The 23938-nt window shown below is 28.0% G+C and overlaps 6 protein-coding genes across 10 annotated transcripts; 2 read left to right on the top strand and 4 right to left on the bottom strand.

Annotated features, from left to right (window-relative positions):
• Positions 1-539: 539 nt before the first annotated feature.
• Positions 540-6370, top strand: l(3)05822 (SH3 domain-containing lethal (3) 05822). 3 transcript variants are annotated; one of them, XM_033350943.2, is made up of 6 exons: positions 540-941; positions 1433-1517; positions 1721-1847; positions 1925-2680; positions 2748-3011; positions 3380-6370. In XM_033350943.2, the coding sequence occupies exons 1-6, from the start codon at positions 920-922 to the stop codon at positions 3515-3517; spliced, it is 1392 nt and encodes a 463-aa protein (XP_033206834.1). In that variant the 5' UTR covers positions 540-919; the 3' UTR covers positions 3518-6370. The 3 variants fall into 3 exon arrangements, with proteins under 3 accessions (XP_033206834.1, XP_033206843.1, XP_076476454.1); XM_033350952.2 differs by lacking the exon at positions 540-941 and adding an exon at positions 1099-1256; XM_076620339.1 differs by lacking the exon at positions 540-941 and adding an exon at positions 1114-1351.
• Positions 6195-9652, bottom strand: LOC117166720 (uncharacterized). Its single transcript, XM_033350962.2, has 7 exons — positions 8532-9652; positions 8238-8428; positions 7954-8126; positions 7664-7880; positions 7420-7602; positions 7165-7348; positions 6195-7060 (listed from the first exon to the last, which is right to left on the bottom strand). Exons 1-7 carry the CDS (start codon positions 8630-8632, stop codon positions 6730-6732), a joined length of 1380 nt encoding a protein of 459 aa, XP_033206853.2. The 5' UTR covers positions 8633-9652; the 3' UTR covers positions 6195-6729.
• A 1769-nt stretch (positions 9653-11421) lies between these two features.
• Positions 11422-14481, bottom strand: LOC117153815 (cysteine-rich hydrophobic domain-containing protein 2). Its single transcript, XM_033328212.2, has 4 exons — positions 14066-14481; positions 13513-13723; positions 12690-12806; positions 11422-12366 (listed from the first exon to the last, which is right to left on the bottom strand). The coding sequence occupies exons 1-4, from the start codon at positions 14182-14184 to the stop codon at positions 12316-12318; spliced, it is 498 nt and encodes a 165-aa protein (XP_033184103.1). The 5' UTR covers positions 14185-14481; the 3' UTR covers positions 11422-12315.
• Positions 14482-15380: 899 nt separating this feature from the next.
• Positions 15381-18567, bottom strand: LOC117153330 (condensin complex subunit 2). Of its 2 annotated transcripts, XM_076620338.1 has the most exons (3): positions 18550-18567; positions 17944-18272; positions 15381-17683 (listed from the first exon to the last, which is right to left on the bottom strand). In XM_076620338.1, the coding sequence occupies exon 3, from the start codon at positions 17677-17679 to the stop codon at positions 15589-15591; it is 2091 nt and encodes a 696-aa protein (XP_076476453.1). In that variant the 5' UTR covers positions 17680-17683; positions 17944-18272; positions 18550-18567; the 3' UTR covers positions 15381-15588. The 2 variants fall into 2 exon arrangements, with proteins under 2 accessions (XP_076476453.1, XP_076476452.1); XM_076620337.1 differs by lacking the exon at positions 18550-18567 and having other exon boundaries at positions 17944-18432.
• A 13-nt stretch (positions 18568-18580) lies between these two features.
• Usp12-46 (Ubiquitin-specific protease 12/46) lies at positions 18581-22552 on the top strand. Of its 2 annotated transcripts, XM_033327310.2 has the most exons (8): positions 18584-18853; positions 19216-19296; positions 19395-19611; positions 20054-20134; positions 20227-20519; positions 20588-20725; positions 21825-21968; positions 22061-22552. In XM_033327310.2, exons 1-8 carry the CDS (start codon positions 18851-18853, stop codon positions 22166-22168), a joined length of 1065 nt encoding a protein of 354 aa, XP_033183201.1. In that variant the 5' UTR covers positions 18584-18850; the 3' UTR covers positions 22169-22552. The 2 variants fall into 2 exon arrangements, with proteins under 2 accessions (XP_033183210.1, XP_033183201.1); XM_033327319.2 differs by lacking the exon at positions 20054-20134 and having other exon boundaries at positions 18581-18853.
• A 111-nt stretch (positions 22553-22663) lies between these two features.
• Positions 22664-23671, bottom strand: RpL21 (ribosomal protein L21). The gene is made up of 2 exons (XM_033327333.2): positions 23590-23671; positions 22664-23188 (listed from the first exon to the last, which is right to left on the bottom strand). Exon 2 carries the CDS (start codon positions 23171-23173, stop codon positions 22694-22696), a length of 480 nt encoding a protein of 159 aa, XP_033183224.1. The 5' UTR covers positions 23174-23188; positions 23590-23671; the 3' UTR covers positions 22664-22693.
• Positions 23672-23938: the final 267 nt, after the last annotated feature.

The raw sequence follows: 23938 nt of genomic DNA, 5'->3' as shown, positions 1-23938 counted from the left end.
TAAAGTAGTAGATTCAATTATTTTTACAGATGCATTATTTTCAACGAGACATTTAATAACAAAATATTTTATTACATTTTTTAAATAATGAAAATAATTACATATACGTACATACGATAAAACGAGTATGTATAAAGATTTATTTATCATTTTGTACAATTCGGTATTGCAAAATCTGTAATTTGCATATGACTCAGATGTCGCTAGTAACAGGAGTTATTGCGTACGAATATATTATGTAAATTAAAACATGTATGCATGTACTTAAAGTAAAATATAAAGTAAAATATAAAACTTACTGAAATATTGTAAATACTAGGAGATACAAATAAAAAGATATATTTTATATTATACGATCAAATTTACGAAAAATAAATAACAATTTAAACTATCGTAGAGGTTAATGGAGCAAATTACAGTAGTATAACCACTGTAATAAAATTAACGTACCTAGAAACTTTAAAATCTAGGGACATTAATGGTAATCTATAATCGTAATTTTGCAAATTTCAAATAAATGCTTGATACGTCATAAATTATTTGGTAATTGTTCTAATTCTAAAGCAGTCACATGCCTATACACATGAGAAACGATAAGCGTATAATTAAGGAACAGTTTCGTTGGTAGTTATAACATTTATAAGGAGAAACGGGTCCTTTTTAATTACAAAAATGAAACGTTACTGGTACAATGATTCATTTTCTTTGGCAAGTGAAATCATTAAAAAATAACAAAATGAAACAGGAAGAAACAGTTGTTTATTTATTTTATTAACATTAAATCTTTAAACAAAATATTTCCAACGATATATAAATTATTCGCCTATAGGACTGTAGAAGTTAGTTGTTTAATCAATTTCTTTTAAACGTATTATCACATCGTAATATAAGATATAGTTGCAATCGTGTTGAATGAAAAATGGCTGCAAACGTAAAAACAGGTGAGTACTGTGTACGAACCTGCCGATAGTAATAACCATCACTCGAAGAAAATTAACTGATCTGTTTAATTGAAGAAAGCATATGTATATAATAAAATACAAATATAACTTTTTATCCATATGTTTGAAATTATAATTAAATTTCATTACTACGTCATGTTTTTCATTCGTACGTCAAATCCAATGTACACTACCATTCGTGAAATTTTTAATTATTATCGTGGCGCCTCTGAATTCATATCGCGTCAAAAGATATCTGACACTTGGTAGTGGGCGTATAATCGGAACGCAGAAGCTTCATTGTTGTCAATACGGGTATTGTTTTTCGTAAATTCCCCTGTATGTTCGTGTCTACGTATTTGCATTTGTGTGCATGAATGTATAGAAAAGAATCTATAGAATAAGTATCTGTTCGTGCATTGTATGCTGCAATACTAGATCTCAACGAACTTTTTTCCGAGGTATTGCTTCATTTCATGGTTTGCTTTCAGAAATGCGAATTCCTACACGTTCTGCCCCTCGTCCACCGATTAATCCAAATTCGACGGTACAAAGAAACATTATTTGGAATAGCACGTAAGTTCGATATTATGTGGTTTAATACAGATTCTTTATACTTTTTGCCATTTCCGTAGTAAATATTTTCGTTACACAAATGTAAGTATATTATATATGATGTAATGACTAGATTTCATGCAAGGCGCATGTTATAAGTTTATGTAGGATTTCAAACATTATCGAATTCATTACAAAATTTAATTATCTTTTGATATTCATAGAAACAATGTTTTTGGATCTTCGTTAATGCAACAACCTATTCAGAAGAAAAAGCCACCACCTCGGCCACCACCGCCAAAATTTAATCAAAATTATTCGCATACACAAAAGGAAAAGTCAAAAAAGCCAGTATGTAGACGTCTATTAAATTAACATTTTACAGTTAATAAACATTATCTAATGCTGTTTATATTGTATTCGAATAGGTAAGGCCTACAGAACTTTTGACTAATCTTTTCGGAAGAAAGAAAAGCGAACATTCAAGCATAACACAGTTAAATAGTCAAATACACAATACGATATTACAATCAGAAAACACAAATGGACCAATTTGTCTAATAGATTTTAGTCCACCTGGATCTCCAACATTTACGACTCGATCAAGTAGTGACGGTGTTAGCATTGATAGCTTTGGCAGTGATGGAAACTCAAATCCATCTGCATTTACAAGTAGTGGGAACACATCTCAAACAGAAAGTGCCTTTGAAGATGATTTTGATTTTTTTGGAATATCTAATAAAAAAGCATCACAAAATGATCCATGGAAAATTAATTCAATAACGGATCCATTTGGACCATTGGAAATAACTAATCATAATACGTTACAATCTGTAAAACATGTGGGGGATGCAAGCTTTTTTGCTTTTAATACAAATAACCAAGCATCTTTCAATCAAACATCTTTGAAAAGTACTCAATCAATGCCAACTATAATTCGCGCGAAACCACCCAAACCCCCAGCTCCAAAAGTTTTACAAACGAAAATACAGCAAAAGATTAACAACATCGAAATTGACTCAAGATGTTCAAACAAAATAGTGCCTTCTGCTAAACCAATGACATTAGATTTATCTAATTCATGGCAAAATGATTCTAAAGATAACCCTTCACCTCCGATGCCCACAATACCACCACCTGCACCACCTCTGGAATATTTAGCAGAAATAAATAACGATCTTTCAGTAAGTAATTATAATTCGCTCCATACTTATTGCTTTATCAAAATAATTAGTATTGTCCTATTTTTAGGTCAGCAATGAAGAACCTTACGGCATTGCTCTATATGATTTTCCATTAATACATGCGGACGATTTGCCTTTCAAGCAAGGTGATATAATATATTTAATTAAGAAAATTAACGAAGATTGGATGGAGGGTAGAGTAGGAAATCAACAAGGAATATTTCCTATTAATTTTATTGATATAAAAGTACCATTGCCTGGTGTCCCAGACAATATAGTTACCGCTATCTACCCTTTTAAAGGTGAAACATCAGAAGATTTAGTATTTGATGTAAGTTAGTTTGATGCAAAATTGACGATTATCATTTGCTCGCTTACACATCATTCTTATATTACATTACATTCTTATATTAATATACATTATTATAATTAATATGATTAATATAAATTAATATAAATATTCTCTCAATATGCAGAAAAGAATAACGACGATCTATTTTCTCCTGCTATTTATTATCATTAAAAATTAATTATTTTGCTCATCTGCACTTTTTTTTATCAAGGTTATTGTACTGCTGAAGTATGAAAAATCCCATTACGTTTACTGATTACATATTGACTACACTTACATATTTCAATCTTACTGTATAATAGTTATCTTAATTTCATTTTATTTATATATCCATATATATGTTGTAGGAAGGAGAAAAAATTACAGTTTTATCGAGGATATCACAAGATTGGTTATATGGTGAGTGTAAAGATCGAAAAGGACAATTTCCGGTAAATTACGTAAATAGAATCCCATGCAATCTTCCTTTACACTTGGAAAATTAATGTTTCGCATGTTTTCTCGTATTATAAATGATTACATGTCAGTGATTTCTATATTACTAATTTTATTCTTACGAATATTTTTGTAATGGTATTTTCATGAAGCAGGGAATGAAAAATTTAGAATTTATTCAGTCATAGATACTAAATGGAGACTAAATTTGTAGAATTTCTATTTACAACAAGACTGAGTTATATGCAAGTATGCATTGCCTTGTGAAAGAGAAAGAAAGAATTTCAAGAACATATTTTTACTAGATTTTTAAATTGGATTTTTGAAAATGAAAGATTTACATTTTGAAGCTTTTTACCATCAAAAGGATAGAGTAATATTACTTTTCAATTTTTTCAAAAGTAACTAATTTTTACGTCACTAATATTTATAGATATGTCTTAAATATTATTTTCCCCGAAGAAAATTAGTAATACAAATAAAACGTATTTTACCATCGTCAAAGTATTCAAATATCAAGCATTAATATTATTCCTTAATTGTGTAATATATATTTTTATACAGCATGACTCTTCTGCTAATTAAGTTAAAGACAATGCTGCCAATCGTACATCCAAGCATGTACAATCGTTTATCATCTCATATATGTATATGTATAAGTACACATGATAGCCTCTTTCCTAAACAGAGGCGGTACCGATTCCTGGTAATGATGTTAACGTTAACGCTCTTCTGGTGTTATATACGTGTAGCGTCAATACATATACGTAATCTGTAATGACAAATGATAAGATAATATGTATATCTATGAAATGGTCAGCAATATTGTCTTTGGCTTAACTAGAGAGATCATCTCGTAAATTAAAATGCACTTAGTGCAAAAATATGAAAAAATGTATATATGAAACTTTGTAATAATTTCCTATTTCTTAACAGAAATTTCAATATAATTACGCACAAAGTTGAAATTGAGATATTTCAATATCAAATTTCAGCAAATCCTATTTGCCTTTATAATTTAAACTTTATTTAAGTTGTTATTACTTATGTAATAGAGAAAGTAACATTTCTATTATCAATATTTTTGAATAACATTTATTTGTAAATTTCTCTAACTGATTATTAAGTGTAGATAAATCCTAGATTTATTAATAAATTTAATAAGTTAATATATTTGTTTAATAAATAATAATTACAAATAAATATTTATACAATATGCAACATAATATAATTAACATGTAAAACGAATAATTATATTTTTTCATATGTACATAAAATATTTAAAACTTACTAAATTTAATGCAGGATTATAATTAAACCTGTAATGTTTCACTATTATTGTTTCAACAATTATTCTGTTTAACGTATCCTATATTATGTTAGAATGATCAAAATTACATATTAATTAGTAAATGTAATAAAAAGGTAACAACAATTTTTCTATTGATATACATGTGTATGTTAACTTCATACTTAAATATGTTACATATATCAAATTGTATTTTATAATATGTATTTAAATTATATTTCGATTTATGTTTAGTATATGAATATGCAATATCCATATACTACACATATACTGAGCATATATATAGAATCTGAGTATGTCAAATTTAAATTATTCATTATAGTTAAATATCGCATATAGTAATGTAAATACTTAATTACACATTTATTACAATGAAACATATTTGCAAACCAAATTTGTGCATATTTTAGTAATTAAAAAAAGAAGATATATATTCTAAAACGTGTGTGCATATAAATAGATGTTCTTCAGTTGTAATATGTAGTAAATTATTTTAAAATTTTTGGAAATTTCGTAGAAGATTTCAATTGCAGTATTAGCAAGCAATAATTTTATCAATTTTATAATTTATATTGGAGCCAGATATCCGAATTATAAAATGAATTTAAACAAACACAATTATAATAATTATAGTTTGTTATATCTTCATTCTTATGAACATAAAGTAGAAAATTCTAGTTTCTAAACTTATTTTTAGCATATACAATGTGATATTCGGTTGCATTAGTAATTATTTTGGCTCTAGTTCTGAAAGAAATCAGTGGTCGATCGACATGAAATTTGGAAGGGATTGAGGGAGGAAAGGGGATGTAGATCTTATTTAAAAATTTTTATTTATTTATTTATACTTATTCGTTTCCGAAATATTGATAAAAAGACTTTCGATGCTATACATATATATAGCAACTGTTTTCGCTGTAGTAGTCGTCGTCGAATGTCGAGTGCTGATTGTCAAGTAGCTGATAACGCAACAGCGATATCGACCTCAGTATGTATACGGTGTCCTATCTAAAATCCGTTCGCTGTTTTTAGACTAAGTTACGTTTTAATCTTCGTGGTCGTAAAATGTCGGGTTAATATACCGTGTGTGTGCGTGTTTGCGTGTCGTGTGTGCACTACATAACCAGCGATCAACCTTAGTTATCAAACTATATATAAAGATATCCTGTCGCCTTACAGCGGCCGGCTAGTATTTGATTACTTAATCGGTTCAAAAAATAATTAAATAGAAAATAAAACATCCTTTGGACAACTGAAGCTACAATAACCTATTTTACGGGGGACACCGTATAGATACTGAAGTGATATCGCTATTGCATCATCGGCTATTCGACAATTGAGAATAGGTACCAGAGAACAACTATCAGCGAAGACGGTTGATTAATAATTAGCAACATCTATATAGACACCATTCAATATATAGTATCGGAAGCTTTTATTAATAACTCAAAAACTAATAAATAGCCACAGCTAAAATTTTAAATTTGGGATCCACCCCTCCCCTTCTCTCTCGCTCGTGCTCTCTCTCTCTCTCTCTCCCTCTCTCTCTCTCTCTCTCTCTCCCTCTCTCTCTCTCTCTCTCTCTCTCTCTCTCTCTCTCAAATTTCGTATCGATTGGTCATTGTGATCTCTTTTAGAAGAACATACATCATTTTTATCATGTGTGTAAAATAAATTATTTAATGTGATACATAATATTAATAATATGATATACTTTCTAGAAATATGTAATAGAAAATTCAAGTTTTGTAAATTATGAAAATATGTAATAAAATTAGTGAAAATATAAACAAGGAAAAATACTCCTACCAAAAGTGATATAAGTAAAGTGATAAAATTTGACATGAAATATATAACAGTGTACATATTCAATAAAAATATGTGGATATACAAACATTTTTGCAATGTTTAATGCTAACAGTCTTTATAAATTTGATTTATATATTCTTTACATTAAGTGTTTGCAATAGTGGTACTATTATTTTGCGCAGAAACACTTCCAGAGGTAGGATGTTCACCAAGCGTGATAGCTCTTATTAGTAATACGTTCGGAGACTGTGCGGGTTTTAAATGTGTAGGATATTTTGAACACAATATACATTTGTTGATATGTTTAGAAAAGATTGAAAAGATTACAATTTTATATCGTTTTAATGTCTGTATGACTATGTTTCTAAATTTTTCACCTGTCAGACAATATAAAAAGAAATTAATTGCAAAATTCCAATGATATATATGAAAGCATAAACCGCGGCACCACTTTAATAACATTTTTTCTTTTAACCTGAAAAATAATTAATAATTGTAAGATACAAAGTTATCAATTATATTAAACGCATACGCAATAACGAGCAAGCATATATTATACGCATATTCTAAAATCTATACCAGTGTATATATTCCGCTTTTCTTTTCATCTCAGTACCGGGAAATTTAATCAAAATGACATCCCAATAAAGTTCCAAAGTTTCAACTATACCAAGGGGTAATAGTAATACTAAATAAACAGTTGATACTACAAATAATATTCTAAAAGTATGATGTACTTTGTTTGTTTTATGTCTGAAATTTTCTAAGAAATAACGTCATGAAATGTATTCGTTTTTCTTTAATTACACAAATCTACTTAAATAATTTACTTACGAGTTAACTGACAGTGAATTTTTTCAGTTTTTTTCATGAGTATAATCAGTAAAATATTTCCAATAAATATAAAAAGTAAAGGTAACCAAGTTGATAATGCAATATAAAAATACATAGCACTACCCCATGGTTTTATTTTCTTTTGGCATGGTATAAATTCAAAAACACTGTCTGTTTCGTAGCCTGTAAATTAAGTGAAATACATTTCTGACATAACACATTGTACTGAAATTTGAATTTTTACCTCCTGAATACAATTTTGTTAATGATATTATAAAGCTGACACATATCAAAATAGTAATAGTTATTGTTCCCGAAGAATTGTTATAATGACCATATATTCCAAAAGGAAACATTATAGCAAATACTCGTGTCCATGTGAGAACTACAACTAGCCAAGTAGATGTAAATTGAAAGAATTCCATAGTAATAGAATTCAAACTGCATAGAAATCTACTAGCCTAAAAAAATGATAAACTTGAGTTTCTAATTATATGCGTAAGATATATGTAATTATCTAATATAATTGCTTACCATGAAAAGATTATTAACAAATATAAAATGTGACTTTGCAATACCTACAGCATAATTAAATACTAATGCTCCATTATCAGATAAGGCAAGTGCCTTTAAATAAAGTGACAAATTTGATTCACAAAGTATAGGTGTACTTAATATTACAAAAGAAATAGTATTTAACATTACACCTATGTGAAAAATAAATTATTTATTACAGTACAATAAATCATATTAACTTTATATATATATATATCATATAATAGTAAGATGGAAAACTATTCTCTTTTTTTTTTACTCACCGAGCATTATAATAAATGGTGTTACGTAGCCAAGTAAAAAGCGTACAAATTTAACAAATGGTTGTAATGATAACCAGTAAAAACGGATTTCACATGGCCATACAATTTCTAAATCGGATTGTGAAAAATTGTAGAGAAAATCCAAAGTTGTTATTGGTAATGGGCATGTTAAATTTCCTTTAATGTAAGAACTATATAACAAATATAAACATGTAGATGGAAACATACAATAATCTTTATTTATTAATTATATTTTTAATTAATTACATTTCACAATTTTTATAAAATTCTCACCTGACTTCATCTTTTACTGAAATTTCAGTAGACTCTATTGATTGTAGCAATACATTTAACATTAACATGGATTGCAGATTTATATTGGTAAGTGAAACCATTTGTATACATATACATGTACTTTATGAAGATACAACAAAATTTTATACTGTAATATCTAAAAATATATATTTTACATATTTTAGTGATGAATATATATTACAAATAATATGTTGTTAAGTATTAATTGTGATAATTTAGTCCGTGAAAGCCTCAAAAAATATGTTTTTACTTAAAATTTATATACCACCTTCTGTCAAACACCTTTTCACTACCATGACTAATAATGATGTCTTACTTCTCATTAAGATCTGCAAAGGCACCTGTCGTCAATTATCATAACATAGAATTATTCTTAGCAAATATCATTTCAATGCAGATAACAGCTTATAAGACTTATATATGACTAGAAACAGACCTGCATTTTGTGTACACTTAAATACAGATCTACATATCCACTAATGAGAGTTTGTATAATATATATGTATATATGTATACTTTTTTTAACTTTCTGACAAGTTCCTTTTTTAAACTATAGTCACAATAATATGATAAAATGGAAGAAATTAATATTATTATACATATAAGAAAAGGTTTCTTATACAGAAAATTAAATATTGTAAAATAATGTATTTGTTATAAAAAAAATAATATTTGAAAGAAAATTCCTTTAACAGAGCTAAAAAATATCTGATATACACTAAAAGAATTTTTATTTTTTTATCAACGAATTATTGATAAAGAATTTTTAATAAAGGTCTAAATAATAGTTTATTTTTTAAGTTGTAGTTTTATTTATTAATTTAAGTTATAGGCAGTAGTTAAATGTAAAATTAATATAATGAAAAATTTAATACATATTGATATACAAAAGACAGAGTTAGTTAATGAGAATTTTTATTTTAATAATTAGATATATTTGTTGGGTAGTAATTATCATCATTTTATGGAAATATAATTTGCAATATATTTTCTGTATATAGTGTATACATATAGAATTCAGATAATCCACAACAGAAAGGCACATTAAAATTATAGTAGACTGATAGTAATTTTTGTAAAAACATTGAACACTGTTTTTCTTTTGTTGTAATAGTAATAAATCATATATTTTATAAATCATATATATTATTCATAACAAGCTTTCTAACGTTTCTATGTATTCTATACTTCTTTGAAAACTTATTTCATTAGGTTCAATAAATAAGATTCTATTTGTTTTCAACAATTTTCTAAAAATTTCTTTATTACATTCTTATGAAACACACTTAATGTACTATGGTAAATACAACAAAGATGACATTACATTCCTAGAGACATTACTTTTAATCATTTGTTCTGCCTATCAAAAATATATCCCCTTCGTTTCATAAATTTTGTATCTGCCTAAGAATATTATATAAATTGGCTTCATATCTGATATTCTTCTGTCTTTTTCACATCAATCCTTTCTATCGTCTATGATAATACCAATATGTAAATAAGTTCACCTATATTTCAAGGAATAATTTCTTTTTAACAATAATGTTTTTCTTCATGTACTAGTAAATTCGTCAAATCCAATGTACTTTTCAAAACAATTTTATTATTTTTTCATTATGGAATTCTCCTCCTTAAAATTATTAATTATTTATAGCATTTTACCTTTTAAATATGTAAGTTTCTTAACATATTTACAATCACATATGTAAATATATGCAATACAATTTATCTACAAAAAAGTACAACTCAAGAAATTAACTATGCATTCCACTTATATGTGTTTGTGTGAAGAAAATAAAAATGCAGTTTTTAATTTCCATTGAGTTATTAAATACAGTAACATCAATTAATGAAAAAATAAATCTATATCTCTTTATTTGTAAACAATTTTTCAATGTTTTGTTTATCAAAACACAGATTTTAGAACATTTAAGTTCATATACTTACAAACATTAAGAAATACTTGCACTATCCAAATAAAAAAGGGGAAAGAAGGAGTAAAACGAATGAATAAGCATTGATAATTACAAACATATAAATTACTAATGTACAGTGTAAAAGCATGTTGACTGTTACAGTTACCAATTCTGCACAATTCTACATTAATTATATTTTTTAAACACACAAAACATCAAGGATATTTACATTCATGGTTCCATTGCACAGTACATCTCAAGTGAAGTATCAACAATTTACATAACTCACATAATTTGGAATGGAATAATATTATTAACTAATACAGCTTCTACTGTTTCATAATATTCAATGAAATAATCATTATATTTATTTATTAGTAAGTCAAAAATTATGTTCCCAAACTGGTGTTCACATGAATTATTGTACAGATACTAAATTACTGTTATAATGTGAAGCATCATAATTGATAATTTTGCAAATTAAGTACATCCCTTAGAAAGATATTTATTGTGTTTATTAAGCTAGAAACTCAGATGTATGTGATTTTTGAGACATATGTAGGATATATGTTTAAGTTGAAAACTAGTCTTGTATTCTCAATCACAGCCACTGAATAGAAAGAAAAATACTTCTAATGCTTTCCAAATTTCTAACATATGTCCTATCCATTTTTCTACAATTTTTCTATACTTCATTATATCTATATCCAGAGCTTATTTTTATTTCTTATGTATCAACGAAAATTTTCGCTTATAAAATAGAGTTTCTATATAGAGAAGTGCCTGTACAGAACCATATAATGTGATATACAATATTACAGAACAAAAACATTCATTAAAATTTTAAGTAAACAATGTAATGATTGATAATTGAATGAATTTTAATACTGTACAGTGATTGTATTTTTATTTTTTCAAAACCAGTCATTCTCTGTAAAACTGGCTATGAATAATCAAAAAAATTAATTCTTCCTTTTTTTCTAATGCAAAATAGTTTATCCCACGTTATACGTAAAAAGACTTATATTTCGATTGAAGGTAATATCATCATCTCTTGATAGCAACAATATGTTTACCATCTTAAATTATATTAAATTCATGTCAAAAAGTAAAACAGACACATATTTGTATGTATCATATTCTCTAATATCACCTTGGTAAGAAATCAACCTATAGACAAAACAAGTTTTTATATTGTATACATTAATATGTACAAACGAGTATTTGTATTTTGTATTTTTTAATAGTATAAGGGCTATGTGATAGTTATTTCTCACCCTTGAATCACAAATACTTTGTAAACTATTCGTTGTACTATATCAGATTAATTTCTTACCTGAAAGCTTAATATCTAATTGAAATGTAGGTTTTAAAAAATTATTAACAAGATAACAAAAATTGTTCAAAATAGTTACGTTTTAATGACTAGTAAACTAGATATCAAGCAGTGCTTTTAAAATACGTTTATAATCCCATTTGTAATTTTTTCTGTGCAAACTGATAAATATTTGCTAATATTCTTTTTCACTAAATAACTGAAAATCAAAAGCAGATCGATCTCTTTTTATAAAAGATGAGTACATAAATTGTTGTGATTTTGTACCTGTTAAGATAGATGTTAGGGAATAAGACTAATATATCATAACTGATCCGCATTCATATCTCATTATTGTACTGTGCAATCCTACATATAATATTTACAAAAATAAGCATCCCACAAGTGCCTTCTGTAATGACACTTAATTTCTCTTATTTTACAATTAAGCCAGAAGCTGTTGGCTTTTTACATCTTAGAGTTGCACTAATTTATTATGTGCATAAGTCATACAAGTATCCAGATCTTTTCTTTAGTCAGGTTTATATATGGGTATCTTTGGAATAAATTCAATTAAAAGAACCTGAAATATAGAAGGTGAAAACAAATAAGTGTGTGTTTATACATAAATATTGGATTTATGCTTAAGACTAGTTCAGACGATGATGTAACTAAAAGTACAAGCTTGCTTATACTAATAAGCTTTCAACTATTCACATAATCAAAAAAGTAAATTTGTGTGTATATGTGTCCTTCCTTAAGAAATAGATAATATAATAATAGATTTGATCTCTATGAATTTAAATAGAGAAACTAATTGTAATACAAATTAAATAATTAAGATTAAATCTTAAAACAAGAAATATAAAAATATAACAATTTTAATTTATCTTTATATTTACTTACATATTCCATCATGGATGAAGTGTCACATCTTTGTTTTGCTAATCTCCAATGTAATCCAAGTGTGTGATATAGTCTACTATTCTCCCACTCTAATAATTTATTTAAAGAATGTTGTGTCTATAAATAGTAAGATAAAAATTGTTTATATTATTATATATATATATTACATATCTCATTTTATATTTCATATATTGGTTAATTTACAGAAAAGGGGTCTCAGCATCTACTTTAATAGGATTTGCTTTAATTTAATTAATTTAAAAAGACTGAGAATTTGAGTCCAGATCATTTCCAAAAAAAATAAAACCATCCAAAAAAGAAAAATTGAGAAAAAATGTAATAGTTCTTATAAATACATATTGCATTTTTAATATAAATTTTTATTAAGGTGTGTGTGTGGGAGGGGGGCTTTTCACTCAAATGTTCATTGCAATGGTTCATATAGGTATATTAGTTTAGACTAGATAAATCTTTAGCTAGTGTAAGTTAGCCAACATTGCCCTTATGATAGTAATTTATCCATGATGCCATCTTTAAGCGATCTATATAAATTTCTCTTTTTTAGCAACAACACTTCAAGTTTTTCTCTATTTTTCTTCACTTCTGAACATTTTTTATCTTTTTGAAGGTGATCTGAGTCCAACTTCCAATTGTTTATAGACATAAACAAAGCAATTAAAACATATCCCATAAAACAGTCCCATAAAAATCGATTATAAGGCCTTTTTTCTACAAGCGCCCTCATATGTTTTATTACAAAATTTCATCATAGATAGAAACTTACACAAAACAAGTATATTTTTTACAAAGATTAAATATTTACCCTTTTACTCAAACAAATAACAGGCCAAAGAGAACATCCTAATGTACAACAACAACAAACGCAACCACAAAATAACCACTTAACATTAACCGGTAATGTTTTTTTCAATACACTGTTTATTCTCATAATAGTTGCTTTAAATTCTTCTGGAGCAATACGAGATACCAAGCCATTTGGAAATTCTGAATCAAAACGATTACTAAGTCCAAATCTAAAATAAATATTTATAATTTTAGTATATTAATTCACTTATAAGTAATTTACACAAGTTATACGACACAAAAAATTATTCCGCTTGAGCTCTTTGTTATAAAAATAAGATTACAGGAAAATCATAAAAAACAAATTTTATTGAATTTTATGTCCTGCAATCATGTCTTACATTATATATTTTTAATTGTATTATTTTTAATACAAAAGTAGGATTGTCGTAAATACAGATAAAATCACACTCAGTACAAAAATAGTTCACAGCTTTGATTTCTTTGTTCTTGAAATGAAATACTGAGCTTATGCATGTAAAAAATATAAAGGATAACAGAAATTTGCTTACACAGTCATATTGCCAGCTCCGCGAATAACTATAGGATCTGGCACCATTTTCACGTACTGTTCCTCCAAATTTTGTTCATTTTCTTCTTCTTCTTCATAAATTGCATCGAAATCTGCCATTGTGCAATATTTAATGGTTCCCGCTCTATGAGCAACACGACTATATCGTCAAGACAGAACGACGTCTATTCTATTGAAATGCAGCTCTTCTTCATGTATATTTAACACGGAATTGCAACGCATACACGTTGACTTTAAGTGTTCTGCGTAAACATTTTCACGGTTAGGAGTAATAGGCCAAGCAGCAAGCTTTCAGTTGAAAGTTATTTACAATAACATTCACAACACAAGACAACGCGCACTGCAGATACCCACAGCGGCCACAGCTCATCAATTTTTCATTCAATGCGATTTCAGGTTTGCCAACATTATAATCTAGAAATGAATTAATATCGCAGGCTTCTATTAGAAGATTAGGTAAACGACATTCATATACTGAAGCCTAGGGAAAACCGTCCGAAAATTGAGTCGTGTCTAGTTAAAGAAAAAATCAACATGGAAGGTCAACAAAGTCCGCATTCTTGCGAGATAGACAGAGATGAGTAGAGTATCTCTATCTCTGTCTAAAACATAGCATATCACGCATGCACATAGGAAAACCTCGCATGTTGATTTTTCACCAGTCACGACTCAATTTTGTGACAGTTTCCCCTAGCGAATGTTGAGACTTGCTTATTTGATCGTAATTCTATTCATGGAAATAGAAATCTGCTATTAATCATATTCAATCAATCCGATTCATCCAAAGTACTCAATAGAAGATACGTTTCGAAATTTTACGTATTTGGTATCATTTTTAGATGCAATAGTCTTAAAGTAATTCCAAACCAATATTGTATCAAATCAAAACCTGTTTAATACTTCACAAAAAATCGATACCAGTTTGAATTTCATGAAGCCATCGAGTATCGATAACCGTTTGACATCGTATGAACGTACCAGTACTCGTTTGATGCTTCACAAATATTGGGTTGGCACCCGTTTGATACCTGAATAGCAATATACAGATCTGTTTATATGACCGTGAACTGAACTCGTTGGACAATTTATAATACGTATCTAATAGATGGTATTGCAGGAATTTTGCATGCACTATTAAAATTTAAATACATGCTGTTTTATAAACCTCATTCTTTACATATAATCTTTTTTACCTTTAACATTACTTTTTTAATATTGTCACTCAATAGAAGAATTTCGGAGAATATTAGTATAAAATTGAAAATAATCAAGTACTAGGCTTGTTGAAAATATAATAAATTTATTGCGCATTATGACAATATTGTATTAATATAAAACTTAATCAACATTTAACACACATATATCTATTTTATTCAGAGCAAGATATTATTTAATTGTTAATTACATAATCTTCTCAATTTATATTCAATTCTTATTTTATATCATTTTTTATAATCTCGTAATTATAAATATTATAATTTTTTTAGTTTTATATAAATATATTTATCCTTGCTCTATAATAAGATCTGTCATGTCATATGAAGAATTTATTTTTAATGTTTTTTCATTTGCTAAATGCAATAAAGATACAAACGAAATTGGAAAGCTTAAAGCTTCGATATTAGTTTTAGTTAATATATCTGGCAATACTTTATAAATATCACTAAAATATTTACTACTATTCATTTTGTTACCTCTATCTTGTTGCATCGTTTTTCTACTCTCTGTTTCTTGTACATCCTTCTCTGTATTATCTTTTAAACATTTCCAAATAGCATATTTTAATTGTCTCATGTCAACTTTTTTAGGACGTACACAATAAGCAATAGACAACTTATTTGTGAGTTTTGGTATAGCAACTAGATTGTCTCCAGTAAAAGGCATTTGTATTCCAAATATACCCTCATTTTCATATTGTATATCATTATCAACTGTATCATTTTCTTTATTTTGTTCATATTCCTCATTATGGTTGTTAGAACAATGGCTTGATATATCATTTGCATTTATATAATTATAATTTTCTATGTTATCAGATAAAGTAGTAACATTCATATTATTTGCATTTCTTGAATTTTTAAGTGTTGTTGTATGAAGATATAATTTACTAGCTTGTACAATATCATAATGTTTATCTGGAGGTAATGTTAATATTTCTTCATTCCATTCTATTTTAACAGTTCTAGTATGCAGTTTAGTTAACTGACTTGGTAAAAATTTAGTATTCATGTTTTCTATCGTTTTATCATCATAACACAGCTCCATTTCCTTATTTTTCTTCTTTGCTTGTGCTTGACGACATAGATTCTCAAAATTATTACTAAATAAAGTTTTTTTAAAATTAGTTGCTTTCCAGTGAGATGGGCCAGCCCAATGTATATTTAAGCTTTTTTGAATAAAGGAATATTCTGAAACTTTTGATGATACTGTATTAGTTAAAACTTTACAAAAATCCACAATATTTTCTACCTGATTAGGTATAATAGCACATCTATCTACATTTTCTTCTTCTGTCACTTCAATATCAAAATAATTCATACCAGTAGATACATGTTCATTGTCATGTACTGAGTTATCATCAAGATCAAATTGAAATTTGCTCTCATTATTTTCTTCTGCAATTACCTCATTTGGTTCATCTATTGTCCAACTAAGAAAATCAAAATAGAATAAAGGAGCACCAATTTGCATGTCTGAAAGATCTCTTATTTCTGGAATATCACACCCTGTATATTTATGTTGCAAGTCTTTGCTATTTACTGTATCTATTAAAATATCATTATAAGGATGTAGATAAAATTTGGAATTTGCATGGTTTGGCAACATCACTTGATACAACATATCTGTGGTTTGTAAATCTGCTTCCATAGTTATTAAAGAAGGTTTCTCAGTTTCAACATTCGTTTTTAAAGCTTCTACAGTGGCAAATATTGTTTGTTTATTTTTTTTCTTCTTTCTCTTTTCTTGCTTTCGTTTATCTTGGCTATTCTCTGTTGCTTCTTGACAATCCATTTCTTCCATATTATTTTGATTTTTACTGTCTTTGTCTTGTTTTTCCAGTCCACCAATCATTTTGAGTATATCCATATGTACACCATCAACACGATATCCATAGATTTTAGTACTTACATCCAAAGATGTACTAGCTACTTGCAAATTAGACATGTTGGCATCTTTTTTCTTAATCATATATGTCATAAAATCAATCATTTCTAAGCTAAATGCATTTTTGGTGTTAATTTTATTCTCTGTACCAAGTTTTATACACTGTGATATACGTTCTGCCATTTGAGAAGCTGGCATATTCACTAGAAAACCAAGTCCCAAAGAACGTCTTCTATCATTTAAACTTGTAGAAATGGATGATACAGTATCAGTAATTTCTCGGCGACGAGCCAAACGTTCTGCTTCATCATCATTTTCTGATAAAGCAAAACTGTTTATTTTTTGAGGAATTACAGACTTCCGTCGCAATGGAGAAGAAGAAGATGGAGAGGAATGTATAGTAGAATCCATTAATACATTTATACCCTTACAAGCTATCATCCTGCTGCTTGGAATTTTATGAATATTAAGCTGAACTTCTTCATCCATATTCCTACAATAAATATAGAAAAATGTATATAAAATAACTCCTTTCAATATTTATATATTTTTTTATATGAATTGTGATGTTTTACTTAAAAATGTAACTTTAAAATAATTTATAAAAAATGGATTGAATTATGTAAGTAAATGAATCAAAATTATATACAATTATCAATTTTCCAAACTTTTAAAAATACATGAATATTCCTTAAATATTCAAATGATTTATAAGATCATATAATAAAAAGAACATGTTTGTTCATATATTACCTGTGACATTCTACAATGATTATAAAAATAGAAATATGTATATTGTCAATAACATTTTTCCTTCATAATTATACATTGAATAATAATGAAATTGAGACATGTTTAAAAAAACATGTATTTTGAAAATTATAAACAAAACAGCTCGATGAAGACCATCACACAAATTAATAACGTTTTATTTTATTCTTTTTTCTATTTAATGTTCAATTACGTTTCAAAAGCTTAATTAGTAATACAATTACGTTCGACATATGTATAACATCAACGCTCTACTTTCTTCAAGTTGATGCTAATAGTTACATGAAATGAGCTCATACTTCATAATATATCTGAAAACACACAATATTTCTATGTGTATCATTTAAATACAATATACGTATACAAAATACAATATATCATAAAAATATATTGAGCTGTTATTTCTCGAAAATTCTAAAAAAATTGGCGCGAAATAACTACAGAAGTAGCGATCATAAAACCACGGATATCAAATTCAGAAGATTTTATCATGAAGTAATTGTTTGTAGAGTGCCGAATAACCGAATATATTTCCTATGTAGAGACATCTTTCGTTGAAAAACCGCTTTCAGGAATCAACATCAATACCTTTTTTAATGCTTTTGAGCACACATCAATAACTTCTGATAATTTCGTGAAAACTAATAATTTAATCGAGACTCGAGACAAGTACCGTTCAGAGTATATATTAATGAAAACGTCGAAGAACACACGTGAACATATATAAGAAATATTGTTGTTTTCATTTCTATCGTAAAAAAACGTGGACAACTATGCAATTATAATAATTTAAACAATAAATTTGTAAATTAGAATACCATGGAGGTTCCGTCATCAAAATCCATGCTGTTTGCTTGTCAGTGGTCAGTAACAGTTATTAAATCATAAAATGGTAAGTTGAAATGAATTTTATAATCAATAAATATATTTAATAACTTTGTGTCATTGTGTGACATCAATATGAATACCATCAATTATACTCCATCTATATTTGTTTTAAATTGTCATACACTATATCTTTTTTAAATGAATTTCATAATAAAATAAGAAATAACTTGTAATTATACAAAATTAGGAATCTATTTCTAAAATCATGTTAGGATTTAAAGAAATTTCATCAGAGCTTATTTATATGCCAGTGTTATAAATTATATTATGTATATGTATATGTTAATTATAAAACATTTGTTTGCAAATTTCTATTATCGCTATCACTTCTTTATGATTATGTATTATATATTATAATTATTATAGGGTACAAATATATCACAATTGGAGAAAGATATTGGCTCTGATCAATTTCCTCCTAATGAACATTATTTTGGTCTAGTTAATGTAAGTATAATAAATTGTAGAAATATTTAAAAATTATAAAATTGTTTTTTTTATTCTCTGTATTAAAATTATTAATACTAATATTTATATTATTATAGTTTGGAAATACCTGTTATAGTAATTCTGTACTACAAGCTTTATATTTTTGTCGACCATTTAGAGAAAAAGTTCTAGAATACAAAGCTAGAAATAAGAGAACCAAGGAAACATTATTAACATGTTTAGCAGATTTGTTCTACAGTATTGCAACTCAAAAAAAGAAAGTTGGATCTATTGCTCCAAAAAAATTTATTGCCAGATTGAGAAAAGAGAAAGGTTAATATGAAGACATATTTCTAATATAAAAATTGATTTTGTAATTATAATGATATACAGGGTGGTTGGTAACTGGTGGTACAAGCGGAAAGGGGGTGATTCTACACGAAAAAAGAAGTCGAAAATATAGAATAAAAATTTTTTTCTTTTAATCTTTCTTTTTTTCCTTTTTTTAAATTTTTCCATCGAGACAACGATCTACAGTGAGATCCGTTATAAGGTACCGCACGCGTACCGAGCGAAAATTCAAAGTCGATTTTCTCGAAAACAAAGCCTCGAACGAAAAATTTTTATTGTATATTTTCGACTTCTTTTTTCGCGTAGAATCACCCCCTTTCCGCTTCTACCACCAGTTACCAACCACCCTGTATTCTATAAAATATTTAAGTATTTAAAATGTTTAGGCATGCTACTTATAATGTATGTATATAATTTTTTACAGAGGAATTTGATAATTATATGCAACAGGATGCACATGAATTTTTAAATTTTTTGATAAATCACATAAATGAAATTATTTTAGGTATGCAAATTTCTTTGCATATGTACATGCATACGTACATGTATATAATAGCAGATCCTTACAATATTAATTTTATGTGTCTGATATTCCAGCGGAGAGAAGTCAAAGCAAACCAACAGGAGGAAAATGTGGTGCAGGTGACGCTGGTTCACCACCAGAGCCTACATGGGTTCATGAAATATTTCAAGGAATTTTGACATCAGAAACACGCTGCCTTAATTGTGAGACTGTATCTAGCAAAGATGAGGATTTCTTTGATTTACAAGTTGATGTAGACCAAAATACTTCAATCACACACTGCCTCAGATGTTTCTCAAATACTGAGACACTTTGTAGCGACAACAAATTCAAATGTGATCACTGTAGTAGTTATCAAGAAGCTCAGGTATTTGGAGAAAAGTTTTACAATTAATAAAATTTAGGAAGGAATTTAACAATACTCCTTTATTCTAGAAACGGATGAGGGTTAAAAAATTACCAATGATACTAGCATTGCATCTAAAGAGATTTAAATATGTGGAGCAATATAATCGTCACATAAAAGTTTCTCACAGGGTAGTTTTTCCTCTAGAGCTCCGGCTCTTTAATACGGTAAGTAGTTTGCAATTGTTATATATTTGTCGGAGATGAAAGGACATTGAAGCCTCCCCTTTGGAATTTCGGGATAATCCCCTAACACTGTAATCTAGATTCTATCATAGGCGTAATTAAACAATTATCGTCTTTCGATCCGATTGAATTTGTTTGAGATTTGTGATAGTGAGCTTGGGCTCAAGGCGACAGCCAGTCGCCGAACGTAGCCGCGGTCACGGGATGAACGCTTTGTCTAACAAAGGTACGAAGTAATTCTATAGCTCTCCTTAAAAGAAATATTTGTAGCGGCACGCGACAGTAAACATTCCAACAGTTTCTGTCCCGTGGCTCGCCACACGCAGATCCTATTCTTCGGGTATGATGTTTACCAGATGCCGACGCGTCTCCGCAGTACGCGATCGGCTAACCCAAGGGCCGTTATAAACACTAAAATCTAGTTACCTAAAATCCTTCAAACAGATAAACAGTCTTTGTCCCAGTTACGGGAAGACAGGAAAGACCTATTTTTCCACGAACGACGTCTCCCACTAGCAACCTTCCCTCGAGGGCGGCTAGCATCTTTTTGTAACCACCGATATGGAGATTGAACAATTAGCAGCAACGCCAATTTCCCTCGCCTTCTGAACGAAGGCTATCCTCGACGAATCCGATGATCTCGTGTCCTTAGACACACCCCATCATAGTTTTCCTCCGCAGCATCATCGCGACGGAAAGTCATTCTCTCGTGAGGTCGTATTAGCGAGTTACTTTGTGTCTGTACGCTCGGTGGATATTCCACGTTTTAACAAAGAGTTCGACATAGATATTGTGAGTATGTTCATCTATCATCCCGTAGACCGCGGATTCGTTATTGAACCTAAAATCATTGTCACTAGTTCCTCGAGTATCTAATTACCACGGTTACTTGTCCAATTCTATAATAATCGTATTTGCACTAGTCAATGTCTTCTCTATTGCATAACGACATCGTGTAGTCTGAACGAAGATTCGTTTCACGCCCCTAACTCTAATTCTAATGTAAACCCGACATATTTGATTGTTTATTTTAACCTTCTAACATTCTAATCTATATTTTTATGCATATAATAATTTATAGAGTGATGATGCAGTGAATCCGGATCGATTATATGATTTGGTCGCAGTTGTGATACATTGTGGCAGTGGGCCTAACCGAGGACACTATATTTCAATAGTAAAAAGCCATGGGTTCTGGTTACTTTTTGATGATGATATGGTTGATGTAAGTCTTATAATTTACATTATAAGTATTTACATTATGTAAGAATTATTTATCTTTATATAAATATTTATATTACTAAATTTTCATTTTAGAAAATTGATGCATCTACAATAGAAGACTTTTACGGACTTACATCAGATATTCAGAAAAGTTCTGAAACTGGCTATATCCTATTCTACCAATCAATAGATTGTAATTAGAACTTACTACAAATATATAGTGATTAAATTAAACAAATTCTATACGATAATTTCGTATTTTATGGAAGTACAATGTATAAAATTAAAAATATTATATGTTAGATTATTTATAAAGTAAAATATGTATAGAATCAGTTATATCTTGTTTGTAAAATATATAAAAAACGATTAGCTTCCTGGGCTACCATAATAATTAATGTAACACTCTAAGAAAATTGTTTTCTTTGTAGATACAAAACAACTCATTCTCAGAAGAATTATGTATTTTAATTCTGATGAAAAAAATACTAGTCCATAAAATATTTTGTTTCAGTTAAAGATAACGATAAATTCTATACGTATGTAAAAATATATTACTGAAAATAAAATCATTGTTAACAAAAATTGCATTCTATTTTTATACATGTAGATTAATATAAAGTTTTCATTGCAAGTATTATATTTAAAACTATATTTAAAATATATATGGGAAATAAATACATATACAAATGATACTGATTTTTTCAAAAGCTGTTTATTTCAATTTTAAGCAATAAATTCATATGGAATAGGGGCAAGTGAAATTGGATTTTCACGTCCTGATACAATGTGTCCAGGCCTAGGTTCAGCAGGCTGTCTTTTTAGCTTTACTTTTATGTTCTTCTCCTTCGCTAGTTCCTTAAGTTTTTCGTTATCCTTTACACGTTGCAAGAAGTCTTCTCTACATTTAGAATGAGTTAAATGTTCAATACGAACATTAATTCTTTTGGCAATAATTCGTCCACGGACTCTCTTATTGACAATAACACCAAGAGCATGAGGAGTAACATTGAATACACGTCCAGTTTTCCCATGATAAACTTTATAAGGCATTCCCTTTTGAACAGCTCCATTGCCTTTGATATCAACTATGTCGCCCACTTTGTACACTTTCATATATGTGGACAATGGAATCGTTCCATGTTTGCGAAACTTTCGGGAGAATAAATCCCTCGTTCCTCTGCGATATCCCTTTGAATTTGTCATATCAACTGATTCTGCCTATAATATATGTATTTGTATTAAATCTTTTGCAATAATTGAACACAGCCACAAAAGTATCATTAATTAAAATTGGTTATGTTAACTAAATGATTAGAATATTTTTTTATATAAATTTATATAGCAACATAGATGATCAAAATATTAAATTTTAATAAATAAAATGATGAAATATAGAATTTTTATCAAAATTTAAAACAAAATTTATTAACATATGCACGAATACTGTCACGTGCACTTGCTTAGGAAAACAATTCAGAATGAAATTCAGCTTTTCTTTCATGCAGATAAAAGTTAAACATAGCGAACAAAATTTTAAGAAATTTTATAATTATAAAAAATGAAACATAAAGCAAATATCGTAAATTTTAAAATTTTTCATAAATATTGTCTTAACTTACAAAAGACTAGCGTAACCATCCACGTTCTTCGAAAAAAGAATTTAAGATCGGTATTCTTATACTTATTATTATTACAGAAGAATCGATAATAATCGATACATAGTCGACTTCGATATTTAGTTATATGAAGTTCGTTCATTATACTTATTATTATAATAATAACAAATTGATATAATGAAGTTTTATTCATTAATTCTCCACTAATTTAACTTAAAAATAAATTTCAAGATTAACACATTTGATACAATTTTTTAGACAAAATGAACTATATACATATAATAATTACGCTGGATGAAATAAACTTTATAATAATAATAAATAACTTCGAGTATAATTTTAGAGGCGTTTA

Source organism: Bombus vancouverensis, chromosome 7 (genome assembly GCF_051014615.1).
Source record: "Bombus vancouverensis nearcticus chromosome 7, iyBomVanc1_principal, whole genome shotgun sequence".
NCBI lineage: Eukaryota > Metazoa > Arthropoda > Insecta > Hymenoptera > Apidae > Bombus > Bombus vancouverensis.
The sequence above is the reverse complement of the archived record's forward strand: the minus strand, read 5'-3'. Positions and strand labels throughout refer to the sequence as shown.

Bases quoted from the DNA above. Each gene is read 5' to 3' on its own strand.
- LOC117153815 (XM_033328212.2), bottom strand. From the start codon at position 14,184: ATGGCAGATTTCGATGCAATTTATGAAGAAGAAGAAGAAAATGAACAA. The intron at 13,724-14,065 runs GTAAGCAAATTT...TATTTATTTTAG, and splicing joins GGAGCTGGCAATATGACTGT to ATTTGGACTTAGTAATCGTT. The intron at 12,807-13,512 runs GTAAATATTTAA...TACTATTTATAG, and splicing joins TTATTTGTTTGAGTAAAAGG to ACACAACATTCTTTAAATAA.
- Usp12-46 (XM_033327310.2), top strand. The intron at 19,612-20,053 runs GTTAATATGAAG...AATTTTTTACAG, and splicing joins CAGATTGAGAAAAGAGAAAG to AGGAATTTGATAATTATATG. The intron at 21,969-22,060 runs GTAAGTCTTATA...TTTTCATTTTAG, and splicing joins TTGATGATGATATGGTTGAT to AAAATTGATGCATCTACAAT.
- LOC117153330 (XM_076620338.1), bottom strand. From the start codon at position 17,679: ATGGATGAAGAAGTTCAGCTTAATATTCATAAAATTCCAAGCAGCAGG.
- LOC117166720 (XM_033350962.2), bottom strand. From the start codon at position 8,632: ATGGTTTCACTTACCAATATAAATCTGCAATCCATGTTAATGTTAAAT. The intron at 7,881-7,953 runs GTAAGCAATTAT...TCATTTTTTTAG, and splicing joins TTGTTAATAATCTTTTCATG to GCTAGTAGATTTCTATGCAG. The intron at 7,061-7,164 runs GTATAGATTTTA...ATTATTTTTCAG, and splicing joins AAAGCGGAATATATACACTG to GTTAAAAGAAAAAATGTTAT.
- RpL21 (XM_033327333.2), bottom strand. From the start codon at position 23,173: ATGACAAATTCAAAGGGATATCGCAGAGGAACGAGGGATTTATTCTCC.